The 17,833-nt window shown below is 52.9% G+C and overlaps 1 protein-coding gene across 1 annotated transcript in view; it reads left to right on the forward strand.

The window, feature by feature from the left end:
- The window catches only part of CBFA2T2 (CBFA2/RUNX1 partner transcriptional co-repressor 2), a 51,671-nt gene that overhangs the window by 24,497 nt on the left and 9,341 nt on the right, over nt 1-17,833 (forward strand). The window contains 3 exon segments of the mRNA XM_042834500.1: nt 12,392-12,535; nt 15,345-15,586; nt 17,572-17,661. Coding sequence (XP_042690434.1) covers nt 12,392-12,535; nt 15,345-15,586; nt 17,572-17,661 — 476 coding nt within the window.

Raw genomic sequence — 17,833 nt, forward strand, 5'->3', positions numbered from 1 at the left:
CAGCAGCCGGCTGGGAGCACCCCTCCAGGGCACGCTGCATTCCCACCCCAGTTTTTGCTTTCTCTCGGAGTTTGCAAAGGGCTGGGATATAGTTTTGTTGTTGGTTTTTTAAATACGATTCTGAGTCTGCTCGGTGTCCCCAGGAGAGCCAGCAGATAGCAGCTATGCGAGCTGGGCGCCTCACAGCACAGCAGCACAAAGGAGGAAATAGGAGCAGAAAAGCTCTGACAAGGCTATGAAGTGCCCAGGGGCAGCACCCTGTGCTCCAGGCCAGCAGCCCTGCCTGTGTGGGGGTTTGCCCAGCATGTGAACACACTGCTGGCTGCAGGAGCAGCTGCTCCAGGGACTTAGGAGCAGGCGGAAGTTTTGCTAGCATCAGGGCGGTGCAATTGGCCATTGAGCAACCTAAAGCCTCGGATTCTTGCTCAAGTCCCAGGGAAAACTTTTCCTTTGTGGGTTCTGTAGAAGGAAAAATGAAGGGAAGGATTTAAGGGTGTGTGAGGAGCTGAGCATGGTGATTGGGATGGGGATGTCTTGGAGCTTGGTGGCTGGTTATAGTACGTGTGTTGCATCTCTGAGTGCAGATGTTTTCAGAGCTGTGCTCTAGACTCTGGTTTTCAGTTTTATATGGAAATGGTGTTCTGACTTTGGGACTACTGAGGCTTCATCAGAACAGTTGTAAATCCTCTGCCAGGTGCCCAGAGCTACCCCAACTCTAGCAGCCAGCAAACCCTGCAGCCCAGGGACCCTGGGTGGGAAGCCGGGTGAAGAGGACAAAGCAGAGTCAGGTTGGGCAAAGAATGACCACAAGGAGAGCGCAGTGAGCAGAGGGTCTGAAGGGTTGTGGGGGCAGGAGGCTTGCTAAAAGCAAGCAGAATAAATTTTTAATCTGAGAAGTATATTACGCAGAGACTGCCCCAAGGAAAGAGCAGAAACTCCATCCAGTAGTGACAAGGCCACAGTGGTGCTGTTGTGTGGGGTCCTGCAACCTGTGATCTCTGCAGGCTGCCTTGTCTGGGTTGGGCAGGAGTTCATGAAGCTAACAGAACCAAAGGTCCTTTGGGATGGAGCAGCTAGGGGCCTCTGCTTGTTTGGCTCTAATTCTTCGGGGTTTGGAGGAAAAAGAACCAAGATGTGTGTGTACAATATTTATAGGATATAGCTGGATGGACTCATTTTGAGGACTTGTGTGTGTGTAAGAGGTTTAAGGCAGCATTGGCTGATGTCTTATATCTGAACTTGAGCTGGTCATAATCTGTTGCTGCTTGGGTTTGTTCCCCATAACAGAAGAGCTGACTTACCAGTACCATGATGTTGCAAGCTTCCCTTTATGGCCCTGAGTCCTCCTGTGCAGGGCTGCTGTTAGCAGCTCACTGTGAGATGGTCTCAGATGCAGCGTGGTCCCTGGGGCAGCAGTGCTGCAGCTTTCCAGGAGCCCTGAAACTTTTCTGCAGTGGAGCCTTAATTCAGGTGGCATCCTGGGAACAGCTGGAGATGGGAGCAGCACAGACCTCGGTTTGGGAGCAGGAGGATTTGGGAGCAGGAGGTGCTGCTCTCATTGCTGTGGCGCAGTATGGAGGCTTGAGCTCAGCCCTGAGCCTGATGTGCCTTTCTGTCACCAGACTTTGGCCTTCCCATTAGTTTGTGTGTCGGCCACAGACGTGCACGAGGACAGTGGCAATTTCAGAGGTCTCAAAGCATTTTAAAGTATAATATCGTGGCTTTGATTGGCTTTGTTCAGTGTAAAATACAACGGAGCTGGAGGTTTGTGGATGAGCTCCCTGGGCTCCCTGCTGCTGAGGAGCAAGCCTCCCTCGCAGCGCCCGCAGCCGTCCTTCCAAAGGACCTGGAAAACCAAACCAGCACGGCCGTATCGGTCCAGCCCCACGCTGAGCTCTCCCCAGAGGGGCAGGACGAGGTGTGCAGTGCTGGCTGTGGGCCGGCAGCCCGACCTGTTGCTGCACGCTGTGTGTGCGGGGCGGAACAGATGTGCGGTGCCGCGTGCCGGCCGTGCTGCAGCACCAGGTGCAGCCATTGTTCCCATCGGGGCCATTCACTGCTCTCCGCGGCTGCGCCCCGCGCGCTCCCGCATTGTTTCCCATGGAAATTAGCATTAAAAACCCATCCGAAACCCCCATGTCTCTCAACTGCAGGTGACTGTTATTGGCCCCAGCTGCCACCCTCGTGCTTGATTACTTCCATATGGGGTTGTGGCAAGAAGTAGGATCCACTCATTGATTTTTTTTTTCCTTTTTTTTTTTCATTCCCCCCACCCCGCGCGCACACTTCAGCACTCCCACAGAACAATGCCCTGAAATCTATTAAGGCCCCGATGGGCTCTGCGTCCCAGCCACCATCACCACCGCGATGACCGTTTTACAAGCAGAGCTAATTATGCCCTCTCCTGCCTCCTTCCTTTCCTCACCCCCACCCCATAAATGTAAAATAGCCAGAGGGCAGTTGGCAGTAAATTAAATCTTTGCGGTGTCCTGAGAAGGAGGTTCCTTGCTCACAGGAAGGAATCTGCTGCTCTTTGGATGTTTGTTGGGGTTTTTTATTGTTAACCTGAAAATTGGGAAAGTCGTCTTCCTGGCACGCTGGTGTGCCACTGCTGTTAAGCAGACGAGCAGACCAAGATGGGTTGAGGAGGGGAAGAAAAAAAAAGGAACAGGTTGGTGGTTAATTCATTTCTGGAGAGGAGCCGGAGGAAAACCGTGCAAATAGAGGTTGCAGAGTGCTGGGAGCTGCGTGGCCTTCTCCCAGCATGGTTCATAAGAGGGCTGCAGCCAAACCCCAGGTCTCTCCTGAGTTTGTCACCAATAGAGCAGCACAGAGCACTGTAGGGCTGTGCCTCTCACTGCCATCTTGTGATTCAGGGACAGATTTGTTCCTGTGGAGCAACCGCTGCAAGGGGAAGGTTGGGAGCTCACCCCAAGAAGCAGCCCATGAGCCCTGAACTGCCATGGGACAGGTAGGGATGGGTGAGCACAGCTGTATCTGTGGTGTTGGAGCTATCGGGTACAGCATCTCTCATGCCCTCCTGCCCTAATGACACAAGTGGCCCAGTTTGGTGACTCTGGAGAGAGGCTGGGCTGTGCACTTCTGTGGAGTGCTAATGGGTTTCCCATAGGATGCACTTCTGGTCTCCCAGAAGGAGTTTGCAGAGCTGCAATGGATGGGGTTTATGCTGGGGGCTGCTGGCCCAGCAGCTCGTTGAAGGGATGATGTACTCCCATAGATTTGTGCCCAGCAGGAATGAGTCCCAGCCTTGGTTCTGAAAAGACCCTGGATGCTGAGAGCTGTGAATTGTCCAAATTGGAGCAAGAAGGAGGTCCTATTTTACTTCTCCGCTTTTTTTTTTCCCCTCCAGATTACACCAGTCCTTAGAATACCACCCCAGCAGTGGCAGAACACTGTTGGGATGCTTGGGATGCTCATGGCTCCGGACTTGCTTTTTGTCCCATGTCAGAGAAGAGAAAGCTCATTTCCCTCATGTGCTCGCTGGAAGATGTGCTAAGAACAGAGAAATCCTTTTAGTTCTGCTGACCCAGCAATGTGGGGCAAGGCTGTAGGTTGGGCACTTCTATGGCTCCTGCCTGCAGGTGAGTGCCAGGCGAGGGCTTTGCAGGACAGCAACCTCATGCGGTATGCTGAGCAATTCTCCTCAGACTTGTTTTAAACCCTTCAAAGTCAAATCTCAAACTTCGGGGGTTTCTTCTCCCTAATTAAATTAGCAGGCCATATGGTGTTTACTGTGAGCGCCTGCAATATGGAAGGAGCTGCCTCCTGGATCACTTTCTTTTTCAGAAGCTGCTGCTTTACCTGATGTCGCTGCTCTGAAATGTTCTTTTCAGCAGCAGGCAGGAGGGGTCACTTCAGCCCTTTGCACTGTCGGTGTCACCTTTGGAGCAGGGGTTGAGCTGAGCCAGGACCTTCCTTGCTCCCGCACCCCCCTTTGTGTTCTCCCCATGTCCGTGCTGCTCATGGCAGTGTGCAGGACATAGCTGGGTTTGGTGCGTTTTCCCATGCAGGTGACAATTGCTTTAATGATCTTGGAGCTGAGGAGACTGGAAAGCAACTGAATGTTAGGGGTAGGCTGATATTGCTCTAGCAAGGATTACAGTTACTTACTGAAGCTACCATTGCTGTTTCAGAAATATATAAAACTGAAAGTTTTGGAGTTCTGCTCTTTGTTAATGGAGTATTTAAAAGCGGTTACTTTGCTTGTGCTTTCATTCATGCATGAAAGCTGGAGGAAGAAATAAAGACTGGGAGGAAGTCAGTCTGTTGTTGTTGGTCTGTTATTGACCTTTGTGTTGAGGTGAGGAGCAGAGCGGGGTAGGAGTCTCCAAACCTCCAGGGGGAAAGAAGGAATGAAATCTCAGAGCTTGCTGCCTGTGTTCAGCTGCTCCAGCTCTATTAGTAGGGATTTGGTAAGCATCATTCCTGTGTGCAAGTGGACTTTGCCATGAGCACATCCTGCAGTGCTGGATGTTAACCTTTCTCTGCAGTCTTACTGATGGATCACTCCTGCAGGGCTTGTTGTTAGCTGGGGCTGGGTCACCCTTCAGCTTCAGCCATGCTCTGTTCTTTCCGGGGTACCTGAGCCCCCAGACAGACCCGTGTGTGCCTGCTGAGAGCTGCCATGTTAGCATATCCCTGCAGCGTGTGCTCCAAGGGTGCTTCTTTGCAGAAGAGCCTCTCTAAAGATAGCATCTCCAAGTTCTGTGTTGTCAACCAGGGACACTTGATCTAAAAAACAACATTTGATACACAGACAAGGTTTGCAAGTGCCATCTGGATGCTGGGAACTGAGCTAGGTTGTCTCTGTTCTGCATAAACTCACAGGAGGGAAAGAAAAAAAAAAAAGTCCGTGCAGGCAGATGGATTCCTCAAATCACCTGAGCAGGGCAGTTTGTTCCCTGTGCCCTCAGTGGCACCACACATTGCTGTGAGCCCATCCTGCTGCTGTCTGTCCCTGGGTGCTGGCACGGTCCTGGAGCTCAGTGCTGTTCCCCAAGTTGCAGTGAGAAACCCAGCAGCGGTCTAAATTGTTTTGGGCCAGTGATATCGTGGTCTGTTTTGGATAGATGGAAATGATCTGTTCTCCCACTGCAAGGCAGAACCTGGCAATGATGAGGGCCCTGCAGAAGTGGCCATATTTTTCAGGAGTGAGTGTGCAGGGCACACAGATATCCTTGGCTTGAGCTCCGCATGCTCAGAACTCCACCAGCACTGAGCGCTGCAGCAGGAACCCAGAGAACACCGAGCACAGCCCAATATGCCCTGCATTCCGAGGCCCAGCTCAGCTCACGTGGGTTATAAAGCATGTCTTACTTCAGGGCCTGTTTCTTGACTTTCCAGATATCCTCTCAGATGCGATCTCATTTGCCTAATGGGCTGGTGAGTGTAATTGGAAGGCAGGTGCACTTACACGTGGTGAGAAGTCTCACCTGTGCCCAGGCACAGATGGGGCTCTGCCTGCTGTATCGTTAGAGGACATTTATAGTCACTGTGTCACAGCCTTCCCTGTGACTGTAGAAGGAAGGAAAACAGCACTTTAAAATAAATGTGGGGATTTGCTTTGAGGGTTTTTGCTGGTTGGTTTGTGAGGTGGAGCTGCTCAGTCCCAGCGTGCAGTGCTGGCGGCCGTGCTTCTCGTTCATCCAGCGGCACTGCGATGCAGGCAGCCCAGGTCTGCTCTGTGCTGGCTGTTGTCTAAATTGGTTTGTGATGATGGGAAGCAGGTCACTGAGCAGCAGGGCTACGGAGAGGGAGAAAGGGAAGAAGGATGAGATCCTAAACCATGGTTTTGAAGCTCCTAACTTAAACCGTCCTCCTGTACACCTTTAATAATGAGGCTTAAAATCCTTAAATCTTTGCTTACTGGACGACTAAGTTTGTGATGGGTTTGAATCTATTTTCTTATTTGAAATGAGAATTTTTTCTCCTCTTGATCCCTTTCAGGCTGATCTCCTTTACCTTCTGTTGGATTCACTTCCCAGGTGCTCCGAGCTGACCCTGCCATATGTGGGTGTACATTTCTGTAGGTGTCTGTACGTGCCTCTTTGTTCAGGCGGAGGAGAACAGGGCTGAGAACTCCCCAGCTTACGGAAGAGGCACATATGGAAAGCATGGTGATGGAAAATTGTGCTGTTGTGAAGGTGCCATCTGATCTCAGGGATGCTCGGGTAAAACATGAGGCTGGAGAGGGGTGTTCCTCCTCATCAGGACTTGTGTTTGCCTCTTGCCCTTCCCTCACTGTTTCTGGTCTCTCAGGAGCACAGACCCCGCAGCCATGCCCTTTGCAACCCCTGCAGTGTGGGGCCGGGGCTGCAGGGGGCCCTGGATACCCCTCCTTGTTCAGTCTGCACTTGGAGGGGCAGCTGTGAACCTCCAGCTTTGATCTCTGAAGCCCTGCTGGCGATGAGCAAGGTCTCTGTGGCATGCTGGAAGTCAGAGGGGGCTTTCCCTAGCAGTTTACAACCAGGAGCAGCAGGCTGGGCACGGGGATTTCCTACACAGGCACAGCACCCCGAGCAGCTTGTGTTGTGCTGACACATGGGCCAGCTGCTGCTTTGCTCCATGCCTTGCGATGGGGACACGTGCCGTGGTGCTTTGACCCTGATCTGGTTCACACGAAGCAGCACGTCTGCAGGTGTTGGAGGCCAAAACACACCGAGAAGAGGAGCGGGCTCTGCTGGAGGCGCTCCTCCAAGGGAACTCCCCATGTGGCTGCTCCTCAGCTGGTGAGGACAGGGCTGGTGAGCCCGTAAGGCAGCGGGCTGCACTGACCTAGAAACAGCGGCTTTGTCAACATCTGCTGCGTTCTGTGCAGAACTGGATGGTGGAAAATCACCTCCTCTTCCACAGCTTGATTTTTTTCCTCCCAAACCAAGAGCTGGGGAACTGAACACCAGGTAGGGGAGAGGAGGGGTCGGCAGCCTGGGAGCTCAGGACAGACCAGTTGGGGTTTATTTCTGCTGCCAGCAACAAACAGACTGCTGTGCAGAGGCTGCAGGGCCGAGCAGAAAGCTGCCTGTGGGACACATGGGCAGTGGGTGCTCAGCAGCAGCATCTCCTCATTCTCTGCTCCGAAGCCCCTTTAAATCAGTGAGTGCACTGCTGTTGACCATTAGGAGCTGCGGAGAGCCCCTCACAGCTGATTAGCAATAAGAGGATGCCAATTAAACACAGCTCCTTGGGCTGTGATGGCATTTTCTCATGACAGAGGAGGGCACTGAGATGGGGCTGAGCTGATGTGTTCCATCTGGAGGGCAGGAGCTGTGGAGCAGGCCAAGCTGTGTGTAAAGAGGAGTCTCAAAGCCTCTGTGAAAGTAGAAAACACCTCCAGAAGTTAGAGGTTGCTGCAGCTAGTTTTCTGCCTTTTGGGTCAGCATTTCCAGGTATGGAAGTCATACCTTTATCTGCTTTGCAGCAGGAAGAAAAAAAAAAGATTCCCACTCCCGAAATTGCAGTGCTGAGTTGTTCTGTGTAACATATGGGATTTTTCATAACAGTTTTTCTGCTTTAAACCTTAGCAGATCGTAGCAGAGCTTCGTCTTTAAACCCTGCTTTGAAGGCAGTCTGGTCTGTTCGGAGAACTCTTTTCCCCGCTGGGCTCCTCGCAGCGCTGTGCAGGGTATGTGCACACAGTGCTGTTGTCGCCCTGTCCCATGGGCTGGTGCTTTTCCAGAGGGGACTCCAGCTGAAAGCAGCAGCTATGGAATAGGTTCTGAAAGCAGACCTCTGTGCAGAGATATTTTGGGTTGTTTCAGTGGGTCGGTGCTGAGTGGGGACGAGAGGAGGGGAACCAGGAGAGCCCAGAATGGGCTGCGGGGTGGGAGCACTGATAGGGTGTTATGGAGAGCACCGAAGGGCAAAGCAGATGGCGATCTGCAGTCTGCCGTCAGGAATCAATTATTAATCTTATTTCCCTTATTAACTGCTTTCTGGACTGGTTGCAAATGATAACATACTTTGCTCTTTCAAGTTCCTCTATCTGAGCACTGCACCGAATTGCGATTTAAAGCGAAGCAGCTGTGTGTGGGAGAGGAGGAGATGGCAGAGGAGATGCACGCGTTTATTTTTGATGTACGAAGCTCCGGTCCCAGGCTCAGCAGCTCACAGTGCCGCGGGGCTCTGCACGAGGCGCCGTCCTTCCCTCCCACCACGGCCTGCAGGTCGCAGCTTGGCTGTGCCATACACCCAGCAACACAGGGTGAAAGCTGACTTCAGAGCTCTCTGTCACCCACTAAGGAGGACTGAGTACCCCAGCCCCGTGTTTCCTTGGGCTGCTGCCAGCTGCCCCATCCCAGAGGCTTCCTGCCTTCCTCCTCCATCGCTTCCTGATGCCACAGTGCTGCAACAAGGTACGCTGGTGGGTCCTTCCTCGGTTTAGTTCTGAGGGTTGGAAACTGCCTGGAAGCGGTGCTGGAGCTGCAGTGAGCTGCTGGAAGCTGCATGCAGGCAGCTCCACGCAGCCCTTGGAGCTGCAGAGGTGCTCTGCAGATGGCTCAGAGCTGGCGAGGGGAGGGAATGGCGACCTCGGAGCAGAGGGAAGATGTTAATAAAATTTAAATGTAATTCTTCCCATTTCTCGGTGCCTAAATGTGAAAAATATTAGCTTGGTGGAGACTGGAAACAGATGGTGAGCAGTTGGAGCAGATAAGCATGTTATTCAAAATAAACATTCAGCAAAGCTGGGAGGTGGCGAGCCATATTTCACTTCACCCTATTTACTTGAGCAGGTCAGGTTACACGGGTGCTGCTTCTCTTTGCATGCAGATTGCCTGTCAGGAGCTGCAGAGCCAGCTGCAGCACGGTGTGAGCGTGGTGCCTGGAGCAGGACAGAGCTCTGGGGCCTTTTCTCCAGGGTAATGTTTAGGGTTGTGTTGAAGCAGCTCTCCTAGGCTGTGGCCAGGGTTCTGCTGCCCCGTGGCACCGGAGTCCTTTGCTTTGCTCTTTCAGATGGTCTCTTTTGGCACAGAATCACAGAATCACCTGGACAGGCTTTGCTTTATCCTAAAGCTGTGATTCTCATTTCAGTGGGGTTGCTCAGCCTCTGCTTCTAGGAAGGCTTTGTCTGGCTGAGCGGCTGGAGCTCTGTGACTGTGTTACGTATGAGGCTCAGGTCAGAGGAAGCAGTGGTGCCCGCAGAGCGTGGTTTGTCTCCTGGCACTGCTGGGCACCCAGGGGTGGGCCGTGCCATGTGCTGTGATCTGTGCCCATGTGCCCAGCACGCTGCTGGTGTGGCAGCTTGGGGCTCTGAGCCTCGAGGAGTGGCTGCTTCAGTTTTGTCTGTTCTGTGATACATTTGTGCACACTTTCATGTGTACTACCTGGAAGTTGAAGGTGCTTACTTCAATTAAAGCTTTTCTCTCTGTCTGAAACTGTCACCTACTTCTACTCTTCTGACTCTGAACTGTTGTTCAAAAGACACCGACTGGCTAAACTCACAGACCTCACCTCCAACCTTGCGTGGCCAAAGCCTTGATACAGTCTTCTTGTGACACTGCTCTCTCCACCCTGCCACCTGCAAAAGCAAAAAGCAGATCCTGATGCGTGCATTACAGCCAGCCGTGCAGTGCTGTGCCATGCTCAGCATGCTTTTCCCTCACTCCTTCCAATGTGTTCCCTGTTTTGACTTCTCGGAAAGCTGCAGCCTGCTAAGCTGGAGTGCCTGAGCCCAGTGAACGGGGCTGTGAGGAAGCAGCAGGGCTCTGTGCAGCTGTTGTCAGCCCGGGTGCAGCAGGTTCCTCCTTCATCCTGAGCCCTAGCCAAGGGCATCCCACACCTGCATCAACAGCACCTGGGTCTGCCCCCATCCACGCTGTGTGTCCTCAGCCACAGGCTCAGATCTGCTTTCCATCAAGGAGCAGGAAAGGCTTTGCCGTCTGCAGCTGACAGCAGGGCTTAACAGCCTACAGATACTGCCTGTGCTTGTGCGTAGGGCTTGTGGTATGGTGTTAAGTTGTGCACGTATAAATATTATCACAGAAATGTGTATGAAGCGTCCACGTGCTGTGTGCTGTGTCAGTGCTGTTGCTCTCTCCCTGTGCTCTTTGCTCCCTGCAGGCTTGTGGCTCAGCATCGCAGCCAGCTCACGGCTTTGGCTTTGTGTGGATCTGCGCAGCAAAATTGCAGTGGGGAGAGGTGTGGGGCATTGCCTGCCCCCCCCGAGCTGCCCCACAGCCCTTGCCTGCCTGTACAGGGAGGCAGTGCCCTCTTCTCACCTTGCAGTGTTTTTCTTTCTTTTTGTTACTTTGTTCTCTGATTACTGAAGGCATTTAGTATTATTAATGTGAGTTCCAGAGGGGTTGGGATGCTCCCTGACTTGTGGCTCTTTTCACCCGTGCCTTTTCTTGAACTTACAAGCAGGGAGAGATTACTAAAGCAGCTTCTATATACAGTTTACAGCGCAAGCAAATATTAGCCATTCTTCTGAGGTTACCTATCATAGCAACACTCTCTTTGCACTAAACACAGTAGTCAGAAGGCTTCTGTAAGGGGAATCGCTGAGTGTGGGCTCTTGGGGCAGGCGCCTGCCCCACATGGGCACACTGCACAGACTGTGTGCCATAGCTGTCCTGCTCCAGGCAGGAGCTCTGCAGCATCTGAAAGCCGTGACTCCAAGCGCTGCAGGATCTGCCCCATCAGCTTCCTGAGGATGTGGCATTCCTGCACCGAGCTGGGCTTAGAACAGTGTCTCCGTGCTCAGGTTTTTCTCTGCTCCTGGTGAATCATCCTCCTGTGTGATGTCCCAATGCTTCCGTGTCTATGGAGGAGCCCCCCATGGGACCGCAGTGCTGCAGCCCCTCTGTGGTTCAAATTGCTGTTCCTGGGTCACTGTGTCATCCCCAGGTCGGGTCAGTTGGCAGCAATGGTAAGAGCAATGTGCCATAAATGTGCTCAGTGCGTGTGCTGCAGGCACTGCTGGAAAAACAGACACAACATTTGTAAGCGTTTCGAGAAGAGCTGCATGGGAGCACTCAGCACCTGCGCTGGAACCAGCCTTGCTGATGGAAAATCCATCAGTGTCCCAGGGCAGGCAGGTGTCCTGCTTGATGCTTGGGGCATTCAGCCATCAGCAAGGATGGGCCTTGATGCAATGTGACCCAGGGAGCTGCGCTGGTGTTCAGCTCTCAGCCACGATTCCAGCTGTGCTGGGACCTGCAGCATCTCCTGTGCCTCTGGAGGCAGCACGGCTGTGTTGCCATTGGTGAGCCGGTAAATATTTCTGAATAGTGAAATGTGCAAGGAGGGGGTGGGGAAGGCAGTGTCTACATGGGACAAAGGCTGTCTGGTTTTTAGTCCTGTTCAGCCAGGGGCTGGCTCGCATCCTCACTCACAGCCTGTTTTGCAGGCCTGGTTCTCATGAAATGGATGTGGTTAGGCTAAAACTGAGTTTCAGAAGGATGGGTTTTATCTGGGTTTTAGAGGCCCCAGGAGTTTAGCAGGAAGCTTTACGCTTATCAGCCCTGCCTGGTCCTTGCTATCTGTTGGAGCACATCCGAAGGTGAGGTGCTGGCTCCTCCAGTCTTGGCTTTCATAGAATTGTAGAATGGTTTGAGGTGGAAGGAATCAGTCCCATATCCCTGTGAACAGAGACACCCACAGCTCCATCAGGCGCTCAGAGCCCAGTCCAGCCTGACCTTGGTGTCACCAGGGACAGGGCACCCACCACCTCCCAGGGCACCCTGTCCCAGTGCCTCACCACCCTCCTCGTGGGTAACTTCTTTCTCATTTGGTAGCACAGCGCTAGCTGGTTATATTCCAGGGAATCAAATCTGTGGCTCTTCTTCCCCCTCTGCAGTTTAACCAGGTTAGTCCTGCTTTCTTTGCTGGTGCTTCCATGCTGCGTGTGGCGTGCTCTAGGAATGCTTTAGGAGAACAGAAAAAAAAAAGACCTTTAAGATTTGTTTCAGGCTCAGTTTCTCTCCGTGGCAAAATCCAGTTGTGTATGTACACAGTGGAGGAGGGGAAGAAGAGGAATCAAGGTGGATGTGTGGCCATGTTCTGGTGCCCAAAGCTAGGAGCTGAGGACAAGGGGCAAGGGGGTACCAGGGCTCGGCACCAAGCCAGGGCAGCTCCTGCGCACATAGCAGTGCTCCTCCAGCTGTTACTGGTGTGAGTGCTGTGGCCGTGCAGCAGTGTGCCAGTGAGAGACACGTGGTGTGAAAGCATGGCCAGGTGTGTGTGAGTCGTGTTTGGCAGTGTTGCATTAGTGCTGTTATTTTATTACAGTTAAAATAAGAGTGGCTTGTTGTGGTTTCGGTATCCCTCCGCAGTTTTAATGGAGGGAAAGCCTTTGCAGTTCTGTGCTTCTTGTGCTCGGCAGGGCAATCCCTGTGAGGATTGTTGGTAACGTGTCCATGTTCTCTTTGTACAGTTGCTGGTGAGAAGAGGGTGCCAGTGATGCCCGGCTCGCCCGTGGAAGTGAAGATACAGACCAGGTCCTCTCCTCCCAATATGCCGCCACTGCCCCCCGTCAACCCTGGCGGCCCTCGGCCCGTCTCCTTCACCCCAGCTGCACGTAAGCCCCCACTAAATCACTTTGCCAAGGGACTGGCCCGGCGACGAGGAGCTCTGCTTCTGCCAGCATCTGGCAGGGCTCCCTGTTTGCCAGGCTGCTGGCCAGCACAGAGCTGCACAGCTGGGAGCGAGGGCTGGGGCTTTCCTTCTGCTTATGTAGGACGTACCATGGGGTCTGTAGTACAACCCTGCCCATTCCTGCTTTGTCCCAGTGTTGTCACAGTCTCTCCAAGTCCGTCTCCATGCAGGTGCAGATTTCTGCAATAACCTCTTTAAGGCTTTTATCAGGTTGGCTTCAAAGAAGCCAGGAGCTGAGCTTTGTGTGTATCTGGCAGAGTTAATTCCCACTCTGCTGTGTCTCGCATTGCAGACAGCGTTTCTGCAGCTGAGATTAGAAAGTTTTCCTCTTTTAATTTCACAGCCTCGGAAATTTCTCACTGTCTGTCCAAGTTCTCTGTTCTCCATCTTTGCTCCATAACCTCTCCCGTTAAGCTGCAGGGTGCTGCTCGGAGGCAGCTCACCAGGTGGGATGGGTGTTCAGCCCCACCTCGCAGGAAGAACACAGGCTCATGCTTTTTCCTTTTAGAAAACATTTAAGCCATCATCTTAAAATCTCATCATCTAAAAGCATTATTTTAGGACACAGCTGTTTTACTTCACACTCAAGCATGGAATTACCTTACCCCACTCGTGGCACGCAGACATTCCATTCTCTCCTCACCCTTATTCCATACTGAGGTCCCCTGGCTGTGTGTGTATTGCTCTGCTACCCACAGCAGTGTCTGGGGCATCTCCATTTCATCTTGGCAGGGGATTTCACAGCGTTGCCATTCAGTCTCTTTCAGGACACCAGCTAATGCACTGAGAGATGCTGGCAGCAGTGCTAATCATTGGGTTATCCCGCCAGACACGTTGTCCCTGGCTTTATACACGGAGGGTTTTTTAATGGCTCTCCTTTTGCTAAGGCAGAAAAAGACCATTAGCAGAGTGATAGAAATTAATTTTTCCAATAAGGCTGCTTGGCACTCTGTTAAGGGCCAAGTCACCTGAATCTGTTGAGGCCTGATGACTTCACTGCCTCTTCAGTAGGGCGAGCACTACAAGCTGTGATGAAGTTTACTCATGCTTTTCACTTCTTGGCTGTGCACAGAGGCAGTGCTCAGAGCCACCCTTTGCACGCCCTGCACTGTGAAGGGATGTAAAGACAAGGAGAGACAGTTTGGTACCTATTGCAGAATTTAGTGGTGTAGCCTTCGAGGATGACTTTCATATTCCTGCTCACCCTGTGCTCCCCTGCAGCCCCTGCCCCTTCCTGCCCACACACAGCAACCTCCACTGTCCTTCTTCCCTTGCTAAGAGCAAGAGGAAAGAAACGGGGAACGGGGCAGAGCTCCTTGGCTGCAGCCTCTGGAGGGCACAAGGCTGTGCATTACTGCTCTGCTTGGGGTGGCTTTACCTCTCTTTATTACATGTTTACTGCAGAACCAATGCTCGTTGTGAGTACTTGCCATTGCCTTTTAAATGAGCTCAATATTTGCTGCTATGGCAGGTACTGCTGATCTCTGCAGGTCATCTCTGTTCCTTTCCTGGCCTGGGGAGGTGTGGCGAGGAGTTTCTCTGGTTGCACTGACCTAGAACAGAAGGCATCAGCCGTTTCACCTTCACAGCTCTGTCCTCAGTCTTTACATTCATTTTGTCCTCGCTCTCTGCACAAAGGAGTGTGTCTTTGTTATGCCCCAGAAAAGCCTTTTGCCCTGTTTGCTCTCTTCACCCTTATCTTTCCTTTGGATCTCAACTGACTGTGCTTCCTCTTTCTGTGCTCACCCCACAGCTCCAGGTGTGTGGAGCCTTGCTGTGCCTCAGGGTGGTTTAACTGCTCCAATGCCTCTGTACTTTTCTCTGAAAAACCCTCCCAGGTGTGATTCTTTGGAAGACCCAAGGAGCAATCCTGAGGAAGCTGCAGTGGGAATGTTGGCAGCTTTGGCAGGCTGTGTTCCTTTGAGGCCAGCACACGCCTTCCCATGCCTGTGGCAGCTCTACTAGGAGGGGCTTTGGGAGCTTCTCCTCCCCCCACCGTAAGCTGGCTGCCCTCAGCTTAGGCTGCCCAGGGCCCATCCATGGCCTCTGGCACCTGCAGGAATGGGCACCCACAGCTCTGGGCAGCATTACCAGCACCACACCCCTCTGGGTAATGAGTTTTTTCCTAACATCTGACCTAAATCTCCCTGCTTTTAGTTTAAAGCCGTTCCCCCTTGTCCTGTCACTATCTGCCTGTGTAAAAAGTTGCTCCCTTCCTTTTTATAAACTTCCTTCAGGTACAGGAAGGCCACAGTGAGGTCACTCTGAAGCCGTGCCTTTTCCAGGCCAGCAGCCCTGGCTGCCTCAGCCTGTCTCCATAGGAGAGGTGCACAGTTCAGCTCTGGACTTTTAAGCCAGCCCTGTGCATCAGCCACAGCTGTATTTACCGTGGTGTATTTTTCACCTCTAACATTCTGGGTTTATCTGAAGTTTGGGCCCCCCATGCACAGCTGCTTTCACCATTTCCCAGACACGACTTCAGATTGCACAACAGCACTGAGGGGATGTCAACAATTTATTCTAATCCCATGCGGACTTCCCAAGCTGCAGTCAGTTTCATCACGCCTTCTGCTTAAAGGAGACACGATCACAGATGGGACTGGTTTGGACAAACAGCCGCGTCTGCCAAACTCCCTTCAGCCCCACGGGGAGTACGGTCACACTGCAGGCGGGACGCAGCCCTCGGGGCCGTGCCCATCTCGTGCCATAACACTTTTGTCTCCGTTCTGCAGTGCCCAACGGGATGAACCATTCCCCCCCGACGCTCAATGGGGCACCATCCCCACCCCAGCGCTTTGGCAACGGCCCGGCCTCCTCTTCCTCTTCCTCACTGACCAACCAGCAGCTCCCGGCCACGTGCGGCGCACGGCAGCTCAGCAAGCTGAAACGCTTCCTCACCACCCTGCAGCAGTTTGGCAATGACATCTCTCCAGAGATCGGGGAGAAGGTGCGGACCCTGGTCCTGGCCCTGGTGGTAAGCTGCTCCCCGGGAAGCCCAGGGGACATTTCTTTTTGCAATAGTGTTGTAGTGATGGGATCCCAGCAGCCAGCACGTGCCCCCATTGCACAACATCATGGGCCTTTGCAAGCGGAGATGTTGGCTAAGCACAGCTTGTGTTGTTTGTGCTTTCTGGTAAATGCACTGTCTTTTTTTTTGTTCAGTGGATTTCAAAAGCAATCTGTCCCACTGCACTGACATGAGCCCAGGTGCAGCTGAGTTTATGGAAACCCAGAGGGCTTGGGACTATACTTTGTTGTAGAAGCTGCATGCCTGGTGCTCTTTGCCTTCCTCACTAGAAGCCATGAGCAGTGCTGTGCTTCCTGGTCTGCTCCCAGTAACTCCCAGGAGCCCTTTTCTGCCAGGGAAGCGTTCTCTTCTTTGCACCCCTAAGCCCAGAGCAGAAGGGATGTGTGATTTCTGGTGAGGCGATGGTGCTTCCATGCCCGAGCACCTTTGCAAATACAGCCGAATGGCTTTGGGTGCTGTTTTGGAAAGAGCATCTTGCAGGGAGCTTTTGGGCCTTGCATGCTGGGCCACCATCCTGTTTGCTGCAGCTCTGCAGGTGCTGCATGCACAACTTGCTGGGGGGGAGAAAGGGTGATGCTGAGCTGTGGGGGTGCTCTCTGTGCCTGCTGCTTTTTGAAAGAAATCCAATTCTAAGCCTTGAACATGTAGAGGATGTCTCAATGCTTCAAGCACCTCACTCTTGTGATACGCAGTGCTGAGCACAGGGGGCATTTAGTGGGCTTTTTCCATCCTGCATACTGCAGTGCAGCCCCACCAGCACTGCCGAGGCCTGGGGAAGATAGAAAGCCTGGCACTGCAGCAGGAGGCCTCAGTGCTTTCCCTGCACCTACAAGAAGTGCATGGCTGGGCAAACTGTCACTGAGCTGCGTTCATTTTTATGGCAGCCTGACAGTGCAGTAGCAGGAAGGGGATTGGTAAATGACTTTTTGCATCTTCTGTGCTTGGGCATGCAAGAGCTAGGGTTGCTGCTGCTGATGCACCCAGTGCACACACTGCCCCTCTGCATGTAAGGAGAGCTGAAAACATCCTTCAGAAAGAAATGAACAGGCCTTGCAGGATTGGATGCAGTACTTGCAGTGGTACGAGTTGACTGGTAGGAATGCTGCCCAGCCCTGTGCATGCTCAGCCAAGGTCCTGGAGCACAGCCTTGTGCCAGCTGCCACCTGGTGTATGGCCCAGCACAGCTCTGAGCTGATCTCTGCTTTTGGCAGCCTTGCTCAGAGGCTGAGCATGCAGCAAACACAGCTGGGCCATGGGCAGCCTGAAGTACTGCTGCTCCCCAGGTTGGCATGGGCAGAGCATACATGAGTCTGTTTGCAGCCTCGGGGTTCTTCACAGGCACCAAATGTTGTTGCTGAAGCAGGCAAGCACTTGTCTGTATTTCCATGGGTGCGAGGCAGCGCATCAGTTTACCCACCAGTGAAAGAAATGACAAAGTGTTCAAGTTCCTCTGCTCATCGCTGTCCCCCCTGATGGCAGTTATTGCTGCAGGGATAAACTTTGTGTGTGCAGCTTATTCCAGATAGCACCCAAGCTGGGAACATCAGTATAGGAGCAGCAGGCTGCTGGTGACCTCGTGGATGGTGGATGGTTTGGGTGAGCTGAGCTGGAAGAGAGGGAAAAAGCAGCTGGAGCTGCTGCTCGTCCCCAGCCTGCCCTGGGCCGCCTGGCTGGGCTGCAGGAGGTGCCAGCTGGGCTTGCTGCCGCCTGCTCTGGTGCTGGCAGTGCCCTCAGCCCCCCACGTTTGGTGCAGTCATTCTGCTCCGTTGGCCTGAGTCTGTTTGGCTGTGTGAGGCAGGATCTGGTGTGAGCGTTGTCAGTCCTGTTGTGGCAGATGCAGTCTCCTTTCTAGTTCTGTTCGTTTTGAGCTGTTTTCCAAGCATCTAAAAATAAGAACAAACAGTCATTTCATTTCTTAATTTTTTTCTCAGAACTCAACAGTGACGATCGAGGAATTTCACTGCAAGCTGCAAGAGGCGACGAACTTCCCCCTGCGGCCATTTGTGATCCCCTTCCTGAAGGTGACAGGAGCTGGTGGGGCGGGCTGGCAGTGCTGTGCAGGGCTGTGCTGCTTGGCAGCATGTCCCTGCTGGGGAAGCTCTCATAACAAGCTCCACAACTATTCTTATCCAAGACAGACTGCACAGACCATGGCCGTTGCCACGTGCTACTGGCTCGCAGAAAGCTAACTTT

This window comes from Centrocercus urophasianus, unplaced genomic scaffold (assembly GCF_019232065.1).
Source record: "Centrocercus urophasianus isolate 14NV4802_14NV808 unplaced genomic scaffold, USGS_Curo_1.0 seq_47, whole genome shotgun sequence".
Taxonomy (NCBI): domain Eukaryota; kingdom Metazoa; phylum Chordata; class Aves; order Galliformes; family Phasianidae; genus Centrocercus; species Centrocercus urophasianus.